Below are 24,668 nucleotides of genomic sequence, written 5' to 3' on the forward strand. Positions count from 1 at the left end.
AAACTGGTGGCTTCAGCCGAGGTTTACACACACTATTTGGTATAAATAAAATAACAAAAATGCATGGTTTCATTCACTGCAGCTAATACTCAATAAAATCCCAGGTCTCTAAATAAGAAATGCTTGTAATGACGAGAAGCATCAACGATTATTGGTAGCACTATTTTAACACTAGTCCTTTAATATCTCAGGAAAAATAACGTCAAGTTGGAATCCAGCAATGTTATCTTACACAGGACTCATATATTCCCGAACCGCCTAGTTACTGTCGTGCAATAGGGAAGAAGACAATTAAATCAAATTGTGTATATGTTAATGACTACAATTTTCATATCCGTTACCTGAAAGCCGCGTTTTTTACACTTTCACAGTCTACAATCAGATTTGGTCTAACATCAGGACGTGAACTGTGTCCCAGAAGCAATCTTTTGATTGATGACCTAGTGGGTTGGTGTCGGGTGAGAACAGAGCATAAATTTGAAATCTGCTACACAATCCGCTGTCTGTTGGAGCACGTGACTGCCACTGCGTATTTATTTATGGTACAGAGTCAGAGTCGGCGGACCATCACACCACTAACGACAATGGATGGGGAATACAGCATATACACGGGCGTTAAGAACACCTTTGGAAACGTTGACTATGTACTTTTCGGTTCGTTGTTAGCTGTTTCGACAGGTATTGGTGTATTTTACGCTTTTAAGGACAAACATAACGTAAACAGCAAGGACTATCTATTAGGTGGGCGCCAAATGAATATTGTGCCCGTGTCGTTGTCAATTCTTGTTACATCTTTCTCGGCAACAACGTTGTTGGGGATGCCTGCTGAAGTATATAATTATAACACTATGATTTGGTGGCTGTGTATCTCCGCCATGATCGGCCTCGTCATTTCATCCGTAGTCTTTGTTCCCTTCTTTTACAACCTCAACGTCACAAGCATCTATGAGGTAAGACAAGCGTTCATGTATTATCAATTTTGTTATGCATACCGATGATACTTTTGAAATTACGAATACATTATGTCATTCTAACGGAGATAGTTTGGTAGCATGCAGTGGGGAATTGACCACGAAACTCTCAGAAAAAATAGAAAGACACTTGATCCAATTTCGTTTATCGGAGTTAAACAAAATATCTTGTATCAGGCTATCGCAGATAAAAAATGTGTCGCATAATCATTATTTGCTTATTACTTGCGCCAGTCCGTAAAGATCCGGGGTAGAATTGGTCTTCGGCAACCCATGCTTGCCGTAAAAGGTGAATTGATGAAAGTATTTGATGACGTTATATTTCTGTGCCAATCGAGGGGAGCGTCGTAGGGTTTCTCTTCTCAAATGATTAATTAGGTAGGGGAAACTGTAACAGTGTTCTGCACAAGGCCATGTCAAGGCAAAAGTCTCTGACTGCTTCACAATATATCAGGTCAGGTCAGTCGTATGTATTTCTGTGAGAGAAATGCCAAACATAACATAGACATTTACCACTTTTCCATGTTTATGTCATTCTTTCAAGAAACACGGGAAGAATCATAATCAACACTTATTAGGAAACATATAACAAAGGAATCCGTATTCACAAAGTATTGTAACCGTTAAGATCCGGGTTGGATTTATAGGTCTTCAGCAGCCCATGCTTGTCGTAAAAGGCGACTGTACTTGTCGTAAGAGGCGACTGACGGGATCGAGTGGTCAGGCTCGCTGACTTGGTTGATGCATGTCATCGTATCCCAATTGCGTGGATCGATGCTCATGATGTCAAACACTGGATTGTCTGGTGCAGACTTGATTATTGTGCTGCGTTTAACAACATACAAACAAACCTGTTGCGCCACTATAGTCTCTCCCTATGACGTAATGAATTGTAACCTCGTTGTATAACGTCATGGCATTGATTTTGTCAAAGCAATACCCGTGCTTTGGGGTTTCACCAAAGTGATAAACGTCTAAGACCTGCATCACTTCGGACTTTCAAGCTGACACGCCGTGGTATAACTGGAATACTGTTCAATGCGTGTTTTACCTCGCTAACTCACACTGGCACTGACGCTATCAGTGTAACGTGTTTCAATTGAAGAATCGTCTAAGATACATCAAGATCTAGACATATGGAAACTTAACATGCTGTGAAGCAACGTAATTGGATTAATACATGTTCATCCCGAAAGCAAACAGATTGTATTTTTGTTACATAATATGGACAAAACGTCAACTTTCAAATCTTTAAGAATCATTTTTTCCGAAACTTTATGAAGCTGCTTTGGTCTATTACGTGACTTACATGACACAAATGTTTTTCAAACGATTGAATTGTTTAAGCACGTCCAGAAACTTAACAACTGTGGTAGGAAACATATATTCCTTAAAAGTAACTTAAGAATTCTGATCATTTTCCGAGGAGAACTTTTACGAATATCACAGTTATCGAGCTGAAATTTCGTGTTTATGATAGTGATTATACGTCTCCAGAAGGTATTGTTTACCACATGACACCCATCTCATGCAACCAGATAACATGGATGTATTATTAACATGGAGTGCATATGTTCAGGGTGACCTACAGTGCTGTGAACCATTTATAATTCTTTTTCACAAAAAAATGTTTTTCAGTATCTAGAGATGAGGTTTGGGACGGAAGTGCGGGTTCTTGGATCGATTCTTTTTGTCATCAAAGTGGTAGGTTGTTCTTTGATTAACCTACTCCTGCAGAGCTATTGCAAACAAATGACCTTCGGGATCTCAATGAGTAATAGTATAGAATTGTGGTAGAATGTAACTATCTGAAACATATGTTTTTTAATGGAAGACATGTGGAGGACATTTCCCAGTTTGATGCATCAGCGACAAAATGACGCCCCTAATTGTCTTGTAATTCGATTTCCCCTGTTTTAGGTGAACAATTAGCTTGCTATTGCATGTGTTTGTGACGGGTTCCACCAGTGAGGCAGTAAACCTTCACCTAATCGTGAACACCAGGTGTCATCACCATTTGATAGTGATTCATAAACACATGTTTTATGGTATAGTCGGAATCGTACAATGAACTCTGCTTTTAATAGATTTTTAAAATAACTTCTCGTTATTATTAATAATAATACAAAATAGTTAGATCATTTTAAAGTTGTTGTTTTACCCTTCGTATGGTAAATATTGATACAGACTGCAGTTGAATGAAATTGTCGATGTTTTCCCAGTATTCATGCGGTCATCAACATATTCCTTGCATAAGCTCGAACAACAGCTTAATGTGCTACTTGATTTACAGAACATTTATGGGACAACATAAAGTAAACCGCACATAAACGCCTGTAACCGTGTCTGTGTCTCTTTCTTTCAGTTGCTGTACATTTCATTTGTCTTGTACGTCCCATCTCTTGCTCTCAGCGCAGGTAATGATGTTACGCGTATGTCACAAGCACAAGTTACATTTCAACTTTACTGCATTCGAGTGTATTAACCTTGCAACTTTCAGTATAAATATATCAATAAATGTCCAATATTTGATGACGTTATAATTCTGTGCCAATCGTGGGGAGCTTCGTAGGGATTCTCTTCTCAAATGATTAATTAGGTATGGGAAACTGTAACAGTGTTTTGTACAAGGCCATTTCAAGGCAAAGGTCTCGGACCTCTTCACAACATTCTAGTCAGGTCAGGTCAGTCGTATGTATTTATGAGAGAGAAATGCCAAACATTACATAGACATTTGCCACCTTTCCATGTTTATGTCATTTTTTTTCAAAAAACACGGAAAGAATCACAATCAACACTTATTAAAAGGGCAAAAAAAACATATTCACATATTATAGTGTAACCGTTAAGATCCGGGTTAGATTTTTGGTCTCCAGCAGCCCATGCTTGCCGTAAAAGACGACTATGCTTGTCGTAAGAGGCGACTAACGGGATCGAGTGGTCAGGCTCGCTGACTGGACTAATGCATGTCATCGTATCCCTATTGCGAGGATCGATGCTCATGATGTCAGTCACTAAATTATATGGTCCAGACTCGATTTTACAGACCCGTCATATAGCTGGAATATTGCTGAGTATGGCGTTAAACAACGAACAAACAAGCAAACAAACAAACACAAACTATGCTCGAGAACTGTCAATATATCATTCTGACAAACGCATGTACAATTGTTAAATGATAATACCAAAATCTTATTTAATAGAGAAGAGAAGCATTTGAACGTTCAGTATATAGATTCATTGAAATAATTTTAAAACTCGTTAAAACTAAACTGCCGGGAAAAAGTATATACTTAACACTGGACATGCATTTTTAACGTTATCAAGATGTAACTAGGCTGAAAACAGGCGCCGAAGGTCCAAAACACAACTATGACACTCGTATCTAATGCATCACCTTCGAAAAACCATTTCTTGTTTGTTTCATTTTTAGCCACCATCATACATGGGTGTATTCTTTGTTTTGCACGGCAGTTTATGTCTATTCGGATTATTGCTTCATTCGTTGATGTAGGCATAGTTGGGTGCATGCATGGATGGATACATGTATTATTGCATGCCCCTTGAATGAAGGATGGATGCATAGCTGTATCGAATGCATGCATGAACCTTGTATCGGTGGATGAACATATCCTTAGATGGATGGATGATTACATGGATGGACGGGTAACTGCGTAGGTGGATAAAGACATGGATGGCTGAATAGATGAATATGTGGATGGCAGTTGAATGTACAGATGAACAGACACATGGATGGCTGAATAGATGAATATGTGGATGACAGTTAAGTGAACATATGGACAGACACATGGATGGATGAATATATAGATAACAGTTATATGAACATATGGACAGACACATGGATGGATGAATATATGAATATATGGATGGCAATTGAATGAACACATGGATGGATGAATGCAACGATATTGAATGCTTTGGTTGAATGCATGTTCTGATGGAAGAGCATTTATGGATGGATCCATAATAGTTTAGGTGCAGTGCATTGATGTGTTGATGCCTCTGCAACACTTGAGATTCTTGTTTTCTTTTTTTATAAGCAACTGAATTCAACTTGTGGGGCTCTGTGGTTGCGGTAGGGACGGTCGTAACTGTCTATACAACAATAGTAAGTGATATCCAAGTATTCATTCTCAATCAGAAATAACACGTAATGACAATTAAATTATTGAGTGAGTGAGTTTGGTTTAACGCCGGTTAGAACAGTATTGCGGTTATATCACGACGTGTCAGCTTGATGTTAGAGGAAAGACCGACAATTAAATGATTATTACATATCCACGGATCTCCTGGTATCACTACTATTTCAAGTGATGAGGGTCGGTCGGGTAGCCTTGTGGTCAAAGCGCTCGCTCGTCACGCCGAAGACCTGGGTTCGATATCACGACATGGGTACAATGTGTGAAGCCCATTCCTGGTGTCCCCCGCCGTGATATTGCTAGAATATTGCCAAAAGCGGCGTAAAACCAGACTCACTCACTCACTCACTCATAGTGATTAATAAACACATGTTTATGGTATACAGTCGGAATCGTACCTTGAACTCTGCTTTTAGCAGATATTCCTCATGATTATTGAAACAGTTTTGTCGTTTTCATTCTACTGACCCTGGAGATATATGTGGACGTCCTCAGCCAGACACGGCCATTATCGACTTGTTTTCTTCTAGGGTGGCATGAAGGCAGTCTTGTGGACTGACACGTTCCAGTCTGTGATTATCGTAGGAGGTTTGACAGCTGCGTTAGTCCAAGGATCGAATGCTGTGGGAGGCATTCTCGAGGCATGGGGGGTAGCTGAGGAGCACTCTAGGATATATCTTACCGAGTATATAATCATCATTATGTTGTATGGTATAAGTATGATGTACTTCTTGAATTCATTATCCCATTTACATATTTCGCATTTCATATTTGTGTTTTCATTTTACGCCACACTCAGTTACATTCCATCTGTGTCACTGGAATATGTATGTTATCGACAAAACAGTGATTTAAAGACGGAGCAATATCTATTGCCGTAGGGAACACAGAAACGCAGTCAACGAGGTCATTTAGCCTACCCACCATATCCAACGTAGCCACCTCTTACAAGCAATAGACCTGGCTCCCACGGGATACTTTTTAGTTGTATTTCTATTATGATGTTTCACTGACAACAATGCATGAAACATTACATTGCTACTTTAGCAGCGTAACGAGAGAAGGTGTGTTATTTGATCCATATGTTATTTTATATCATGACAGTGACATAGTATATGTCGAATCTAGTTCAGTATAAATTAAAGTCTTATGAAGGCTGTGAGAGATGGAGATTTAGTTTATGTCTTTGCTGTAAATTACATCCGCGAGTTAAACATTGGGAGGAGCATCCTTTGTAATGTTTGGCCAAATCTTCTACAGCTTCAACATCGACCCTTCTACACGCCATTCATTCTGGTCTTTAGTCTTGGGTGGAGGTTTTCTCTGGATTAGCCTGTTCGCAGACCAAGTTCAAATTCAACGTGTCATGTCATGCTCCTCAGTAAAGGCTGCAAAACTGTAAGTGTACTTGTTTCTTATTCAGTGTCTATTAACCAACTAGTCCTAGTTTTTGCATCAATATAAATGTAAACATAAATTCGTAAGTAATCTTTTTCAAACAATTCATAACGTAAATGGTTGTCCATATTGTTTTACATACAAAGCAACACATGGCAGCCCGTTTCTATCTCGCAGTCCATAATATCATTCCCTATTACAAATTGCTTACTTTACAAAACTGTATTAATATACCTCGCAGATCCATGTTGTTTTGTGCACCATTCCTGTTCATGATCATGTCCATCTGTTGCTTAAAACATAGAATGCCTCTCATGTCAATCCGTATTTTCCTGGCAGTACATAATTTCATTACTTCTACAAAATGTGATAACTATACGGTGATCTTGCTTCGTTCCAGATCCATGTTGATTTGTGCACCATTCTTGTTCATGATCATGTCCATCTGTTGCTTGCTGGGTGTGATCATGTTTGCCTTCTACAAAGATTGTCATCCCGTTGGCTTCAATAACCTGATATCTAGGACAGATCAGGCAAGCATATACTTTGTTATTGGGGCGGTTAGGTAGCATTATGATAAAGGCGTTGGCTCGTCGCGCATAAACTCCGGGTTCGAATCCCAACATGGGTACAATCTGTGACCAAAACCTTGGAGTCACCTGCCGTGATATGTCTTGAATATTGCTATGAGCGGCCCACAAACAAACTCAGCAACTCGCCAAACTATGCTGTTGTCAATAATAATATTTGAAGATGCTGCTATTGAGCTCAGGCGGGAGCTGTTTTTGCGGAAAATGAAAAAAAGTTTTTTTTCTACGATAATTGGTGAAAGAGTTGTATTTACCTATAATTCTTATCCAATATAACTACTGTTAAAGCATTGAGTTTTTTAAAAGGAATTCCTTTAAACAAAATTTCCATGAAAAAGGTATGTAAGGATAATTAATATATTATGTTAAATTTGAAGATACAGTGTACAGATTTCTCATATTTTTAATATGTAGATTCTTGCTCATGTGTCATTGATTTCAGTGTCCATATAGCAAGATATCTAGGGGCATTAATTAATTCGGACCCATGTCTCAACCAGAACACATTTCGACCCCGCACAGGCAAAAACAAAGATAATAAGGGCACTATCATATGTGTGTGACTTCAATTGCCTTCTGGTGCTACTTCAGATTCTGCCTCTGTACATCATGGACATCCTGGGCCATCTTCCTGGGGTCCCTGGTATCTTCATTTCCTGCATCTTCAGCGGCAGTTTGAGGTACGTGTTTGTAAACACCATCTCTTTAAATCCTGACATAACACATCGTATTCTCGGACAGAGTGATAAGCAACATGTACATATTAATTTACGAAAGTGGTTAAAAGTTGAAATAGAAATTTACAATATGCATAGAGTATGTAAAAAGGTTAACGTTGAAACCAAGATCCATGAAGGCCTAGAAGAATTGGAATTGCATTTTTCGAAGGGCACAAGTTGTCCATTTTATATTATGTTTTGTACAACATATGTACACAAATAATGGCGCCAAAAATATTTCTCACCGGCAGATAGATCTAGAATAATGTTTTTTAAAACACGTGTAACGCGTCTGTCATAAAATATCTCATAAATAAAAGCGACAAAACCAATTCAGTTCAGTACAATTAATTTCTTTAAAAAAACAACGGTGGTACAAGAGTATATATGTTTCTATTTGCATATGAATCGGATATTTGTACAAATTATGTAAAATCAAAGAGAGGACATTTCAACCGCTCTCGAGGGTTGTTTGATCGTAGGTGCAGCATTGAGGGACAAGCTGAGGCTTTCAGGGGAGTTTGTGGTGAGCTTGTTGGTTGCATTTTTCGGATTTGCCGTATCGGTGGTCGAGGTGGTGTCCGGTGCGGTTCCCTGTTTTAGCTTGTACAAAATATATTTGTTCGGTTGTAGCTTTACTTTGCAGCTGTATGTGTTTGTGGCGGGTGCCGCCAGTGAGCTCGAGGTGTCGTGTGAACACCTCATCGCGGACGTCATCGACCTTTGATGTTACTAAATAAATGTACGCGCTTAATACGCGTTTGGGATATGGCCGGAATCGTAAAATTAACTTTGCTTTTGGCATTGATTTCTTATACTTGTGGAAATAGTTTGTTCGCTTGTATTTTCAGACATTCTTTTCATACCTCAGAAATACCAAATGTCTTATCCAGATCCGATATTGAAAATAATGTCAGCCTCTGTACCATGCCGTACGACAAGAGGGAATATTTCGATTTTTCAATCGTAAATGTCCTCTTCGTGCCGTGCAATATACCATCAGCATATTGTGTCTACGTCTCAGAAATTGTTTGACAGACATTTTGACAGGTCTCTTGTCTTGCTACCCCATGCTATGATCATAACATGGGATTTTCACACTTTCATACGGGCACTTTCTTTTTAAATGAAAATGTGAGTACCGAGTGCAACCGGTGGAGCAGGACATGCTGACCCCGTTCACTTACACCTCGTGTTATCACAGAGTTTCAGTCATCCATTCATAGCATTTGCATTGAATATGAATATGACGTTGTATGTTACACATGTTATCAGATCTTATATAATGTTTCATAACGTCATACCTTCTGACAAATTTGTGTGATGTTTTACAACGTCACGACTGCTGATGTATAATGTTTAATCACATTTTTGTACGTTAACAGCTCACTTTCCTCTGCTTTGAACGCCCTGGGAGCTGTCATACCACGTGACTTAATACAACCATGCTGCTGTGGTCGTATCAACGACAGATACCTCACAATCATGTCCAAACTAGTGGGTAGGTTACGTCATCGTGATTATCCACACATATCATAAATCGATCTGACGTATATAACAGAAAACGTCAAAAAATCCTTTCGATACCATCATACAAACGTCGGATTATCTCCGTTATGTTTTATGTTTAACTTCTTTTTGTGTGATGTCTAACGCCGCACCCAGCAATATCGCATCTTAATGACTGAAACATTCTAGTAACAAGATATTTTCTGCCTCCATTCCAGTGCTTGGATGTGGGTTTGGATCAATTGGTTTGACATTTGTTGTGTCACGACTCGGCTCGGTGTTACAGGTTTGTGTTTTTGCCAAATTAATTCATACATGCATTTAAATCCAATTTCTTTATATAACCTGTACCAACAATATGCATATGCATGTATATGATTACACTTTGAATCGCCGATATGACGCTTGCACGGCATGATCATAGTTACTTAATTAATCCACTTTTAATTTAATTATATCCTCATTTCAGGCTACCTACACCATAGGGAGCATAACTAATGGTCCGCTGTTTGGACTCTTTATTCTTGGAATGTTTTTTCCGTCAGCCAATAAAATGGTGAGCAATCGACTCAGTTATTCTTGAAGTTCAAGTCAGTGAGAAAATCTGATCTTCCTTTTTATTCTATAATAAATTTATTTTCCTTTATCCTGTTCATTTAATTGACAGTTATATAACCTGAAAACCCACGTATGCATTTAATTACAATTAAAAATCATTTGAGAAAAAAATCATTTTAGAACCAGTATGCTTTAACGCAAAGGCGGATTAGGAGCTGCCATAATGCATAAAGAATTTCATTTGTTTCATTTTCAACCATTTCCTTTCATTGGGGACATTCCAGGGGGCTTTTGTAGGGTCTATGACGTCACTGATTATGATGACTTGGATAGGGATGGGGGCATTTATCACAAGGGCGGCATACACCCCGGTGTCCCGAGTGTACACAGACGGCTGTAATTGGAACGTCACGACGGATGTACCGTATGTGATCACTACAACTCCTATGTCTACAACAATGAATATATCAAGCGTCCCGGAACCCAGTACTGAAGATTATAGGTTGGTATAGATCAATATCTATCCCTCCCACCCTAGAGTGATTAATTTGTGTTTATCAGACCAGTTGTATTTGTTTCAATACAAGATGAGAAGTGCGCTTTGCGTAATAATTAAAAATGATGGCGTCACATCCTCCGCGAGTTTTTCTCAGGACACTTTAATGTCCTGCTGCTTGTGTTGCTCACTACTTCGTGTGCCCATTTATACATATGTGTCCTTGTGAATATAAGGAATGCTAATTCAAATCAATAGACATCTTTAAAACTGTTAAAACTCTTTAAAATCTAAGTGAACTAATCATCTGTTTTCAGCAGTGGCCTGCTTCGATTATATTCAATGTCTTACATGTGGTACATGCCTGTTGCTGTAATAATCGAAGTTGTCGTTGGTTTAATCGTCAGCTATCTAACACGTAAGTATTGACAGGTCAAGGTATAGATGATAAATACGAGAATATAAAGAATTTAAGAAAAATATATCGTCCTGACTACATTAGAATCTTCCTGATTTGGGGCGTGTTTTGTGGTTGGTTAAGGTTTGAGGCCCGCATTTATTGTTTTAATACGTACATATTGAGACTTAAGATATATTATTATTTAAACTATATACATGTATTCCTTTTCTTTTCCAGGGCCTCTTTTCACAGAGCAGTCAAATCCAATGCTGATTTGCCCGCTCCTTGACTACCTTTGTCCATGCCTACCTCAGAAATTCAGATCCTATTGGCGATCTAAACCAGTATGTGTTGTTTGCTATCTCAATTAACAAAAAGTCATCCTTAGATATAAGTTTGTTTGTCCATAACCGACCTTCAGTTTAAGATAAGGGTAGGTTGGAGTGTGTTAATTAACGAAGAATACATGACAGGCAACAGGTCAAAATTTCATATGCCTGTGGGTTTTTTTAAACTTGGTCAGGAGATACACATTATTTTATGTTGACGAATTACATTAATATAATGTTAAATTCAAAAAGTCCAAATATAGTTTTATTTTATTGAAGTCTTTGTCAGTACAATTTCTTAAATGTACTTGTTAGTAAGTTAGAAATATACGTTCACACCGAGAACGGTCTATCTTTCAGACTGATGCCACTTCACTGACAAGTTCTGATCATGCTTGCTGCACAGGCTGGAATGAGTATCGCAAATGTGACTGTGGCTGTGTCGTTGATCATGGGATCTTAGACACCTTCTTAGAAATGAATGAACTTACTCCTAGACCCTTCCATGTTGTATAGTACCTACATGTAGTATGTTAATAACTGTTACATATAAGTTAGCTAGATACCATGTATGCGTCATGATGCATGAATGTGAAGTAAAATGCATTTCCTTGAATTGCTGGACCTATGAAAAGAATGAAAACCCCAAAAAAAACGAAAATACATTATGTCACAACGTGCTGGTTTCATGAAACTAAACAGTTTGTGTATGATTCGTTATTGGAGAATAGTTAACTTACACGCATCTGTATAACTTTCATTGAGTAGTTCCAAAAGAAGGCAAAGTACTTAACAATATACATGCGTAGTTTATCCGACGACGTCTCTCATTTGATTACTGTTTTCCTTTCTGAACCGCAAACACTGGAAATAAGGAAGATAATGTTTTATTATCTGATAGTTAAAACATCTCACATTTGAAAATGTTATTCCAATAAGAGGTATACCATCAGACTAATTAACGCCTAAAAGTCACAATGCTTTGAAGGAGGATAAAATTAACAATTAATACTTATATGAGATACAACTTTATGGTTTTGTCCTTATAAAAATTTTCACAGCAAATTATCATTATCTCTTGTCTCAAAAGGTGTATTTCTACATACCCTGCACGCACAAGTTAATCAGTATAAATACCATCTTTGAGTGTCCGTATCTTGTCGATTTAGTTTCAAAACAAATTCTTCATGCACTCGGTCATTGTTTATAGAATGAGGAACGTCTCACAATGTTACAAAAATAATGGTCTCATGGCGGAAGAGCTTAATGCACTTCTTTTTTAATCATCGTTAATCTCATTTGTTTGTGTCATCTTATGTACTTATTTACTGGAGTAGTTTTCTACACTGATATATTATTAACACCTGTCAGCACACTCTTGATTTCTAAAATGATTTATTTGAAAAATAATATTTTATCAATTCATATTATCTAAATCCTGAGTTAATATTCATGTGTGGATGCCACTGTACATATTTGATGTGTACAGTTAAATATATTCTATGTGTATAATATTGACACATTTACATCATCGATATATACTTTATCATTGTACACATCATTTATTAATTAAAGTGTTTCAATTATATGGTTTTGATTCTACTGTTATGATATTATTCCTGTTCTGGGGTGTATCATAGTCATGTTTTTTATACCCTTTTCCTATACAAAGGTCACCCCATTTCAAGTTAAAAGATGTTACCAAGTTAAAATATGTTGAACTTCCTTCATTCCGGATAGTCAAAGGAATGGGGAACAAAATGATTCATTCGGTTCATTGTTTTAAAATGAAAAGAATTGGTTCCGAAATATAAAGTATTAATTATTTAAAATCTGGAATTCGAAGCCACCTTCCTTTAAAGTTGATGATGTGCTTGGTCATTTCAGAGTATACATGTATGGTTGATATGCACAGTTCGCCTTCTCTCCTATATATGTTCCTTCGTTAATACATATTGTTCTTTGTTTGTTTCTTTCTTTTGTTCTTTGGTCACAGTTTCTTGATATTGTCCTTCCAGGGTGAGGTCAGATGGGTTTAAGCAATACTTCTCACAGTTCGACTGGAATATGAGCATTCGAACATTGATATCGAAGAATATCAGAAATGTCAATATTTTAGGCCACTTTTATCCAATTTCTAGCAATATTCCTGAGAGCAACCCTGACAAGGTTTTCCATAAATTATAACAAAGTGGGATGACATCTTTCATCTGTGACTGTTTTATGTCCAACCATTTGTTTCTGTAGTCCATTAAATGAATATATCAAAGAGCACCCGACGGAAATATATTCTTAATACGTATTTTACTTCTATTTTATTCAATTTTGAGCTTTGGGGCTTTTCAGAAGTAGACAGTTCTACATGCGGCACCTTCATTCATACAAACTACATATTACAGACATTGTTCTTAATGTTTATTTCAATTCTAATTTATTCAATTTAGGGCGTTGTGGGTTTTCAAATGTAGATAGTACGTCCTACATTTCGCACCTTGTTTGATTTAGAGCACACACGACAGACATTGTTCTTAATGATTATTGCTGGGGTTTTTTAATATAGATAAGACGGTACTTCACATCTTATCATATAAATATATATGAGTGAGTGAGTGAGTTTGGTTTTACGCCGCTTTTAGCAATATTCCAGCAATATCACGGCGGGGGACACCAGAAATGGGCTTCACACATTGTACCCATGTCGGGAATCGAACCCGGGTCTTCGGCGTGACGAGCGAACGCTTTAACCACTAGGCTACCCGACCGCCCCAAATATATATGAATGGTTTAACTAAATGTACTGATCTATAAAACTATTACGTAATTTGTTTTGCTTATATGTAAAATCAGTGTGTGAGATGGGATGGCATGATTTTTACGCAATCTGAAACGATATGTTACGCTTTAGATTCTTAAGTGCACGCGTCTCACTGTGTACGCTTGTACGCGACAAACAGGAAATAGCATTACGTCTGCTAGGTTAATAGAGAGAACGAATCATGGCCATACATTTCACAGGCCATGACGTCAAAACAGCAGGTTGAGGCAACCTGTAGTGGGCAATAAAAAAAATCTATTTAGAGGAATGTGACATGAATTAGATACACACGAGGGGAGAGAGCGACGTCATGAGAGCGGTAGGTCGGTCACCTGTCACAACACAACATGGAGAGGCATTTGTGCGCACCGTGGCTCATCAGTCGTGTGAGGCTCCGCATTTCGCTGTACTGAGTTGCGTGCCTTAGGAGTGTCAGAAGCCTTTGATCGTGAATTAGAATCCCAGACTCACTGATTTTGTTGCTAGGTTTGTCAGCACCACGCCCGTGCTCATGGGTTTCATGAAAGCGGTAAACGTCGAGGCTCTGCACCACTTCGGGCTTTCCCCCAAGGTTAAGCTGACACGCTGTCAATCTCATTAAAATCAGATCTTAGTTCTCGCTATCGCTTAACAAAGCTCTGAGGACATCCCATTACGGGTCACGTCAGAACGACCTTTCATACCACCAATCAAAGCGTCGCTTACCAGATCATGAAAGTGCCAGTCGGAATGTGTTTTCTAATCATGCAAGCTCGAAAACGTTAACACGGGGTATTTGGAACGACAGTTGCGGTCCGTACGACTGATTCCGTCAAAATTACCGTTTATCTCTCCGTGGGCAGTATTACCATACAATCGCAACGATATATAAGACATTCCGGAATGTTGGTTTGTTCAGTTTTCAAAATTTTAATCGAGAACTTTGTCAACATATTTCTCAAGCGTAGTCTGAAAGTCGCCAGGTTGAAACGAGTGCCGTAAAGCTCGAGAAAGCTTCTTTCTTATTGGCTGATGTTTCAGTTGGAGGTCAAGGTTCGCGAAAGGTCGTTCTGGCTTGACACGTAATCGGATGTCCTCAGATCTTTGTTTAGCGGCAGCGAGAACTAAGATCTCATTTTGGTGAGATTGACACGCCGTCATATACCTGAATTAGTATTCAAAGAGTTTGTAACTCACATACTCTACATGACAAACAAATCCGGCGACGGCCCAACCCTCATGTCCCCCAAGAGATGTTAGACGTTGATAATAATGTTAATCACTGGTTTGTCTGGTCATGATGCGATTATTTACAGACCGCTGCCATATGGCTGGGGTAACAATAAAACAAAAACAATAGCTAAGACGGGAGGAATGGTAACGCCATTAGACTTACCGTTGTGTATGCATTCGTCCCAACGTATCTCTACTACTAATAGTGGTTCTAGCTGGGCTGCTCTCATGCGCGTTACATTATCATTATTATGTACAGACTAAAATATATAATGCAGTAAAGAGGGTTTGGGTGATCCTGGCACAGTATTATCATTATCATTACGTACAGATTACAATATTATAACAAATGCAGCAAAGAGGGTTTGGGTGATCCTGGCACAGTCAGGCTGGTTAGGCACATCATCAGCAAAGGGCCCGTGCCCCCTCTACACGCAGCCCAGACACAGAATGGGACTATTTGCCAGGAAGCGCTGCCAAGTCAAACCCACCCAGAAAATTACCCAGATTGTCGGAAGGGCTGTATTCCTGGCGGCAAACCCGGGTACTCTCCCAATGTCAGTCAACAGATTGGGAGGTACCAAACCTAAGACTCCAAGAACAATAGGGAGTCGGACAACTTGGTACTTTGGATGCAAGCGTGACATTTCGAAAGCGAGGTCTGCATATTTGCCATGCTTTTCCTGAATTTGGCAATCACATTAATGTCAAAAGGGACAGAAAGTTCAATAATTTAATTGATTGCATTAGATTTATCAAAAAGGACAAGATCAGGTTTGTTGGCCTGCATACGTCTGAGGCTGTAAACGGGCCTATTCCAAAGAATTTTGTATTTGTCATTTTCCATGACGCCCTCTACATATTCTGGGTAGTACCATGGATGGACCTCTGCGTCAAAACGACAAGTATTGCAAAGACGGTAGTAAAATGATAGAGTCACTCAATCATGTCGCTTAAAATACTGTTTTTGTGCCAAAGCTGGGCATACACTGACAATGTGTTGGGCAGTCTCATTGAATTCATTACATAATCTACATTTCATATTTACATTTTTATGCAATATCACACATTGACGGTTTCGAGTGGGAAGTGACTGGTCCTGAGCAGCAAACAGAACGGTTTCTGTTTCACATTTCAGGCCAGCCGACTTCATCCCAGTGAAGGACTCTGCAGGGTTGCTGATCTTCTCAACACATTGCACATAAGGTCGATGCAGCCTCTCAGACAGCCTCTCCTTGAAAAACTGGGAAAGTCTGGGCCTTTCAGTTTACTTTGTGCAAATTTTGGCTGGTGGGGGTAACCAAGTGGTTAAAGTGTTCGCCCGTCACGCCGAAGACCCGTGTTCGATTCTCCACATGGGTACAATGTGTGAAGCCCATTGCTGGTTGTCCCCGTCGTGATATTGCTGAAACAATGATGGAAGCGGGGTAAACTCTTCATCACTTAGGGCTGTCCCCCCATTAGGCTGATATTCCGTGATATAACTGAAATAGTGTTTAACGGGGCGTTAAACCCAACTCGCTCACACTCTTTTCAATCTGTAATCGTTATATTCTTCTCTAAATAAGAGGAGAAAGTATGTACACGTAGGTGTTAAAGGGGAGGTAGTCACCATACCGTGCTGGTGGATTTCGTAAAGGTCTAAGCCCTGCATCACTTCAGGCTTTCCTCTCACATCAAGCTGACACACAGTGATATCACTGAAATACAGTTCACAACGGGGTTAACCAATTTGACTCACTCACTAATTATATACAGACAATATTCAGACCATATTTACTTATTACAACGCCCAAACTAAGACTGGGAATCAGGGGAACATATACAGTTAATCTTAAACCACATTAAGGCTTGACCAGCACTGACCTCCACATTGTTGGGCATGTACTGGCCAAGGACACGCGTTCCAGTTATGACAGCAGCAGGTAAACGGAAGCGTATAAAGGACATTGCATGCCTCGAGTGAAACGTGTTGGGGTCGGGGCTGGGAGATGTGAGATATTTTTACTAGTGTTGTATGCCTCTTTTTTCCCCGTCACGAGATCAGAGAAGAATGATGATTCAGGAGACACTTGGAATATCCTATTTATTACGTACTTTTTGTGGAGTTGTCTACCGGAAAATTAAATTATTTATTACAAATGTAAAACCTTTAAACATAAATTCTTCCTACCTAACACTCAGGGACGTTTCACCACCCCTTGTAATCGCGACTTCAAATGTAGTTCGTGTTTCCAAAATCTTTAAAAATATAAACAAAAATGACAAACAATATATGAGGTCAATACATTTCTTTATCATACATTTGGATATGATTATATACAAAATTAACATCAACAAAAATATTCTTGAAATCTACGATACATTGTTGTTTGAAGCGTTTGAATACACGCTGGTCAAGTAACAAATTTGGCGCTTTGCCAAACGACCATTCTCGATTGACAAGTTCAATGATACATTGACGATTTACAAGAAATCATTTTCAAGAAAATAACAAACGCTAAGCACCGATATTAACAACATAAATGATCATCTGTCATTATTTGACTTGTCAATGTGGAACTAGCGTAAATAGGTGCATGGTATCTCTTAAAAGACACTGAAATATCCAGTGTTATTTTCATTGCAATGAATATCACTTTTCGCAACTTCAGAAAACTCTGAAGTACATAATAAAAGTAAATTTTCAGGCGGTCGTGATACAGCTAAAATACTTTTTATTATCGCTTTAAAATAAATACATTATGAATCAGCCATACATATACAAGCGAAATGTTTTTTACATTTCACTTTAACTGTGTGTGAATGATCGACGTTTATGGAAATGTGAGACTGGAACGTCACAGCCCCCCCCAAAAAAAAAAAAGTATTATTGATAGTATGATAATTCCCTCCAAGTGAACGGCAGGGTATGTACAGGCACAACCTTTCACTTACTGCTTACTGTCAGGACATGGTACGTTTGCGGAATGACTGTGGTACGGTTTTTTTATTTTATGGTAGTTTGAGGAATGACAGTGGTGTGTTGATAGAGTTTAACGCTGTACTTTTGCGTAATTAGCACGACTCTGTAGCAATACTACCACACTATAGAGGATATTTATAGAGGCATTCTTAAAAGTAGCATCGAAATATTATGTATATAGAAGAAGAGAAAAAACTTTAAGATGGTGACGCAACAATGGTGCGCTTCCATTATCAAAGAAAACGTGAGCAAAAACACTGGAGGCGCAGTCGTCATATATGCAGAACCATGAAGGCTCAAATCCCCGGTTACCATTCTGGTGAGGTCACCAGACTGACATAGCCTTCCGTTTTCAAAACACTAGCATGGTTTAGACTAAAATGTTAAATTCATACTCAGCCAAAGTTATCTATCTATTTAATGTTTTGATTGTAAGTTCTCATTAACTTTTGTGTCAACATAGTTTATGTCTGTTGGAATGCAAAACTCGCGGGTTTTATTAATAGCTCTGGCTTCCACGGTATTGAATGTGTAGTTCACCAGTAACTGGTTGTGCGTGTTGACCACCATTTAACCACAGATTAAATTGCATGAATGTCATCAATGTGAAGAATGTCTTAAAATACCTTCGCCTAGGAATTCTTTAGGAATGCCTTTGAATTAATTACGTGTAGGTGTGTTGCCGGGGTTGATTCCTTTAGATACATGCTAGAATTATCATTATCAATTGGAACGTCGCCTTTTCGTTAACGAATGTAGATTTGTGTTAATTATAGACATGATAGCAAAAGGTGTGCTAACCAATCAGCTTGCTTTGTCATTTCAAAAACCATTGATTATAAATGCTATTTATATAGACATGACGAATGTATATATACATTTGCCTTTCCAGTCACCCGACTTCCTTAGATAGACAGGTTATGAAAATGTTTTTGTGTGTGAATTGCAACAAAGCTTACAGATAGGTTAGTACTGTTTTATTCCAAATTCGCATCATTCAGTCATCACTATCCTACTGTCATTGATATTGATGACAAGATTATAGCAATGCTGTGACATTTGGAGATTGGGAAACAGCTGCGCAGATTTTAAAATGTTCATCTCCTGCAGAACTGAAACGTCTAGGGAATGAGGTGGAACAGGGTTAGCTGTGATGTGGTACGAAAAGTATCTTTTGCTAAATATCGCCTGTCTGCTTACCTAAAAGACATTCTGTTGCACTCTTATCCCAGACTTCTTGTGGGGGCTAGTCATTATAACAAACATTGGGGTGTTGGACTATTTCTTTATGACCTGAATATTTGCATCGAAATGGAGAGGAGAAAATTTAATAGGGGAATAGTGATGGATGTCAGAGACATTCTCATGACTGAACAGTTTTGTTTTATCTAAAATGGTAGAACAGATGAAAGAGACACTTTCTACACATGAAAATATGTAACGAGAGCAGCTGATCGTCTAAACGAAAGAGACGTTGTACCACAGGGTGTAGAGATCAGGTTTCAAGATGAGTACGCGGGTGATTGGTAAAAAAATACGCCCCAGGAAGGTTTTAGTGGATGAAGTTCAAACTGCCCACGTGATCCAGTATATTGAATCCTTGCTGACATTATGTTACAGTTTGGCAAAAATGACTTAGTGTTGAATATTTCTTTGGTTATATGCTTTATGAAGAAGGCGAAGTTCAAGTTCTGAACAAGACAACGTCAATTAGTACATTAACACAAACATGTCTGAGGTCAAAGTGCATTCAACTTGTTCGAGATGACCCCTCTTTATCACACGTGTCTGCATGAACTGCATTAATAGATGTACAGATTATCAGGATGCACACTTTGTAATAGCTCAGTGGATCGACGAGTTAAAGATACGTGTTGTAAAAATGTTGCAGTAAGAACATGTGTTTACAGAAATAAATTACATTTTTTATCACTTTCTGATTGTTCACCCACAACTGAAACACTGACGTACTCACTGACGTTGTCAGTTTCAATTTGTGGCGGTTTTTTAATACCAACACAAAGACAGAACAATGGAAATTGAATCCAAAGAAGCATTTCGTTTACAATCGCGTTTTTAAAAATATCCCTTCACCGTTTGTGTAGATGTGTGCATGATGTTTTAATACAAATAACTCCTTGTCGATCAATTTCGTTTTCATGTATCGCCATTTGAAATAAGGTGACGGGTGAGCATAACAACGGTTTAAAAGAGTAGTTTAACCCATGTGAACCTGGATCGCTCAAGGTACAAACAAATTTAAGAATGTTTTATAATCAAAAGGCAAAAGAGCCATAAGAAAGTGAAAGAATGTCTGCTTGGAACCGTGAGTGAGTGAGTTAAAATTAAATGTCGCATCCGCATTATTTCAGCCATATAGCGATGCCTATCCCTCTCATAAAGCAGTGCGGTACAAGTACCCGAGGCTACGCGTTCGCTTGACTGAATGAAATGCTAGATGTGGGACATTGACCAAGCTGACGTAAGTCGCAACGCGTATATGGACTACTAAGTACGGTATGTACTGGAGGTCATTGATGTTGCGGCGGTGGTGGTCGTGGCGGTGGTTGACGTTGACGGACACGACGATCCAGCACGTCCCATATATTTTCTATAGGGGACAAGTCTGGCGAGCGGGCAGGCAAGGGTAGCGTGGGCACGTTGTTTTGATGCAGAACCTCGAGCTGAGGAGCCTTTTCTTCAGTTTAGGTTTCTTTTTGGTGGGACGACGACCATGATTTTTGTGGTGCTGATCTGGCACCAACCCAATCAAAACTGATGAAGATGTAACAATGTCAACACTTTAAAGAGGTGCTTTACACATCATATTGCTGGTCTTCGTCACTCGTTACGTCATCAGCATTTTTATATTTAGAGTCTTCTTTCTTCCTCCGCGATTCGCTGTGCAGAGTTGCGTCCCTTGGGCATGCTAAAAACCTATGATTGTGGGTTCGAATTCCGGTTCGCCCCGATTATATTTCTAGGTTTGTCAGCACCATACCCGTGCCCAAGGGTTTCACCGAAGTGGTAAATGTCTGAGACCTGCATTACTTCGGGCTTTCCTCCCACATTAAGCTGACACGCCGCGATATAACTGGAATAATGTTAAAAGCGGCGTTAAATCCAACTCACTCACTCACACTTCCTCTGTCAACCTACATGAGATAGAATGTCATGACTGGTTTCAAAAGACCATTTAAGTTGTCTTTGATCACTGTTTGATCTGTGATGGGATCCATATCACTCAATTTATCTGGTATAGAACGAAATTATGGTGCCTCTGAGAAATAGGTAATGAATTCAAGGATAGAATTCAATGTATTGACAAACATGTCTCCCATCCTTTTTTTAGCAGTTTCATATCAGTCCACTCGTCTGACTTTCCTTGCTCTCGAAACTTCTTCCATTTAGGTTTCATGTCCCCTAGATCCCACACTCGTTGCAGGCCGACTTCTTGCCATTAATTTCCAGGCTGTGATCAGTCTTGACCCTGCCTCCATTCTGCAAAGGTACGTCTTCATTGTCATCACTGAGCAGCTTTTCTTAATGACTTTCATTTGTTCTCAGGGCACCTCGTCTTGATATTTTACATTTTGCCTATTAAGACTTCGGAATCGGCACAAGCAGTAGCCATTGCGTGGGAACTTGTGTTGTCGGAAAGAGTCGATCACTGTGTCATCAGAATTATCCCTGTTAAAGGTTTTACTTGTATGAGTGTTTGCCTCCCGTGCTGATATAGAGGTGTGATATGGATTAGAGGTGTCATGTACAAAGGCTGGTCAAAATGTTCTAAGCCTGACAACCTTTCAACTAAAACTGGGTCATAACAAAGTGAACTACTTATTGCAAGCGTATTTGGTCTGAAAATGGAAAAGAACCAGTAACGAGGAGTCATCATTTTGACTTTAGAGAAAAGCTCTCACCAAGAAATGTATGACCGCATGTCACAAGTGTATGGGGATAAGTGCCTTAGCTATTCCACTGTTAAACGATAGGCAGATAGGTTTAGGGGTGGTAGAACAAGCATTGATGATGACCCAAGGTCTGGACGTCCCTCATACTCCCATCAATGAAGATTCAATTAGGGCGATAGAAAAACGTATTCTGCCAGATAGACGTATTTTCCATTGCTGAACTTGAGGAAGACACAGGTCTAGGACCATGGATCCATTGAAACTATTATTCATGAACATTTACAGATGGACAGATCTGCTCGTTAGGTACCAAATATTCTAAATTCTGATCTAAAGGATAAAAAAAACGATATTGCCAGAGAAACTTTAGAGCTAATTGAGGAGGATTTCGTCAAATGCCAAAAGAGATTAGTAACGGCGCGGTTTATGAAAGATGGGTCTACCACTATGAATCCGAGTCAAAACGTCACCATTCCACTACTCCAGCACCAAAGAAATTCAAGTCTTCAAGATCAGTGAAGAAACTTATGGCCACTGTATTCTGGGAAAGGTTACTTAGTAAGAGTACTTAGAAAGTCAAAAGACGATGCTAATTTGCTTCATCGCCTGAGAGATACTATCAAAGAAATGTGGCGAGGCATTCTGTCAGTCTGGATTAACATATCACATCGATGAAATAATGCAAACTCATTTATCAGCCTTTGTCTTTTTTCCCACGACAATTCCAAGCATTCAAGCATTCAAATCTTAACAAATAGTTCTCACACTACCATGGACATCTTTGACAGGCCTTTACCACTGATCTTTGGCTAGTATACACCCGTGCCTTTACAAATAATTCAAGAGGAAATAACGTTCAGAATAAAACAACTGATTTTCAATGTTACCTTTATATCAAAACGTTTTCTTACATCTGACTTTTGATTATTTTTTTCTGACATTATGTTTTAGAAATATGTCAAATTAAAATCCCGACGCAGGCCATACATATTTCTCGACGAATTGTAAGTTGTCCAGAGGAATACAATTAAAACTATTTCTTCCCTGCACGACAGGTGTTTTATGATCCTACAACATGGTAGAGTAACTTTTCCTTTACCTGACATAAGCCATATTGGACCAAATCCCATCCATTAGGTTAATTACCGAGGTTAACGTCTCCACCTTCACATGTGAAAGTCAATTGCGACATGCCCTTGTCCAGGTAAGTTGTCTCTGCACGTAACATCTGCTGATGAAATGCCTTTGCTTCAACAATCGTTGAAGGACCAGTCATTCGTCAGCCTTATAAACCCTAGTCGACAGGGTACACTAAGTATATAAAATTTATGAATAAAAAATTTAAAAAAAAAAAAGTATATAAAATTACAAAATGGTTTCAAATTTTAAATAAAAAATATATATAATTTTATATATATATATCATCCGTTAAATGCTCCATGTTCCAAAGTTAATGCAATATTCTGTTCTGTCTTAACATAATAGTTTTTCTCCTCCTTTATTATAACCGAATCACAAGGAGAATGTATATTTATACCTATTACTACTCATTATTGCGACAATATTGTATTAATTACTTTTCCATAGAGATAATGCTTGTAAAGGGATTGGTAACTTCGCAGTTACATTACGTGCATTACTCTCCTGTTGACGTTTCATATCTCAATACCACTTGCTATGTTCGATTGTTATTTGAACATATTTACATTTACATATGTTTTTCGTTCTTGTCTTCTAAGAAGAAAATCATTTACTGAATGTTGCAAGTTAGTACTTCATAATCTACGGAAGCGTAGTGGGGCCACGGTGAATATATTTTTGTCTAAGTATCTCTTACGTAGGACTTAGTATCTCCCACGTAGGACTTACTATCTCCTACGTAGGACTTTAATATCAAATAATGAGTTTGGATACAGTTATCAATAAAGGAAGAAGAACCGGTTAAAAGTTCAAAATGATGTATCAGGACATGTGAAAAAAGCGGGTCAGGATCGAACACTTTATTAAGATGGCTTCATCATTTGGAGAGTGGTGCGGATTTCACAGTCAGCTGATCGATCTGAAACTCGGTGGTTCCAGTTACTAACTCTGTGACGAGCCAACCCTGGCCTGTACTGTACAGGTAATCTATGTGAGTGTGTGACGTTAATACCTGAATGGGTGTGCGCCGGTACATGAATGTCTGTGTAGGTAATAAGGAGTCCCGGTCGTCGGACCTCGCAGTCCTTGACCTCTAGACCATGTCAGTTGCAGAGTTACTTAACCCTCATGGTGCCTGGACGTCTGTCAGCCTACATTCCACTCAGTGCCGCACAGTGATGACGTCGCTGTTTCCAAAACGTTACATTGTGTCAAAATAGTTATAACGTCTTTATTTCTTCACACAATGTACCCACATTGTATAACATGCAGTTCGAGTTGATTGTCTTTCCATCAGTATCTAAAGTCACCAAATCCAAAAAAATCTATTCACTGCCTAGCCATCGATAAAAGTGCTGGTATTACAAGTTTCCGACTTTTCTACATTAATCATTATATGGAAGCACCCGAATATGGCAAGCAAAGTCAAGTAAGCGCCCTTGTTTGAAATCTAAATGTCCAACAATTCATATCATTGGCAAGTACATGTCCT

General features: G+C 38.7%; 1 protein-coding gene across 1 annotated transcript; it reads left to right on the forward strand.

Annotated features, from left to right (window-relative positions):
* Positions 1 to 584: 584 nt before the first annotated feature.
* LOC139467497 (sodium-dependent multivitamin transporter-like) lies at positions 585 to 24,273 on the forward strand. Its single transcript, XM_071249037.1, has 14 exons — positions 585 to 950; positions 2,610 to 2,675; positions 3,337 to 3,388; positions 5,033 to 5,100; positions 5,662 to 5,816; positions 6,392 to 6,529; positions 6,930 to 7,062; positions 7,711 to 7,799; positions 9,224 to 9,339; positions 9,566 to 9,633; positions 9,817 to 9,903; positions 10,190 to 10,407; positions 10,722 to 10,819; positions 24,227 to 24,273. The coding sequence occupies exons 1-14, from the start codon at positions 585 to 587 to the stop codon at positions 24,271 to 24,273; spliced, it is 1,701 nt and encodes a 566-aa protein (XP_071105138.1).
* The last annotated feature ends 395 nt before the right edge of the window (positions 24,274 to 24,668 follow it).

This window comes from Haliotis cracherodii, unplaced genomic scaffold (genome assembly GCF_022045235.1).
Source record: "Haliotis cracherodii isolate W230 unplaced genomic scaffold, xgHalCrac1.p SCAF_2, whole genome shotgun sequence".
NCBI classification, from domain to species: Eukaryota; Metazoa; Mollusca; class Gastropoda; order Lepetellida; family Haliotidae; genus Haliotis; species Haliotis cracherodii.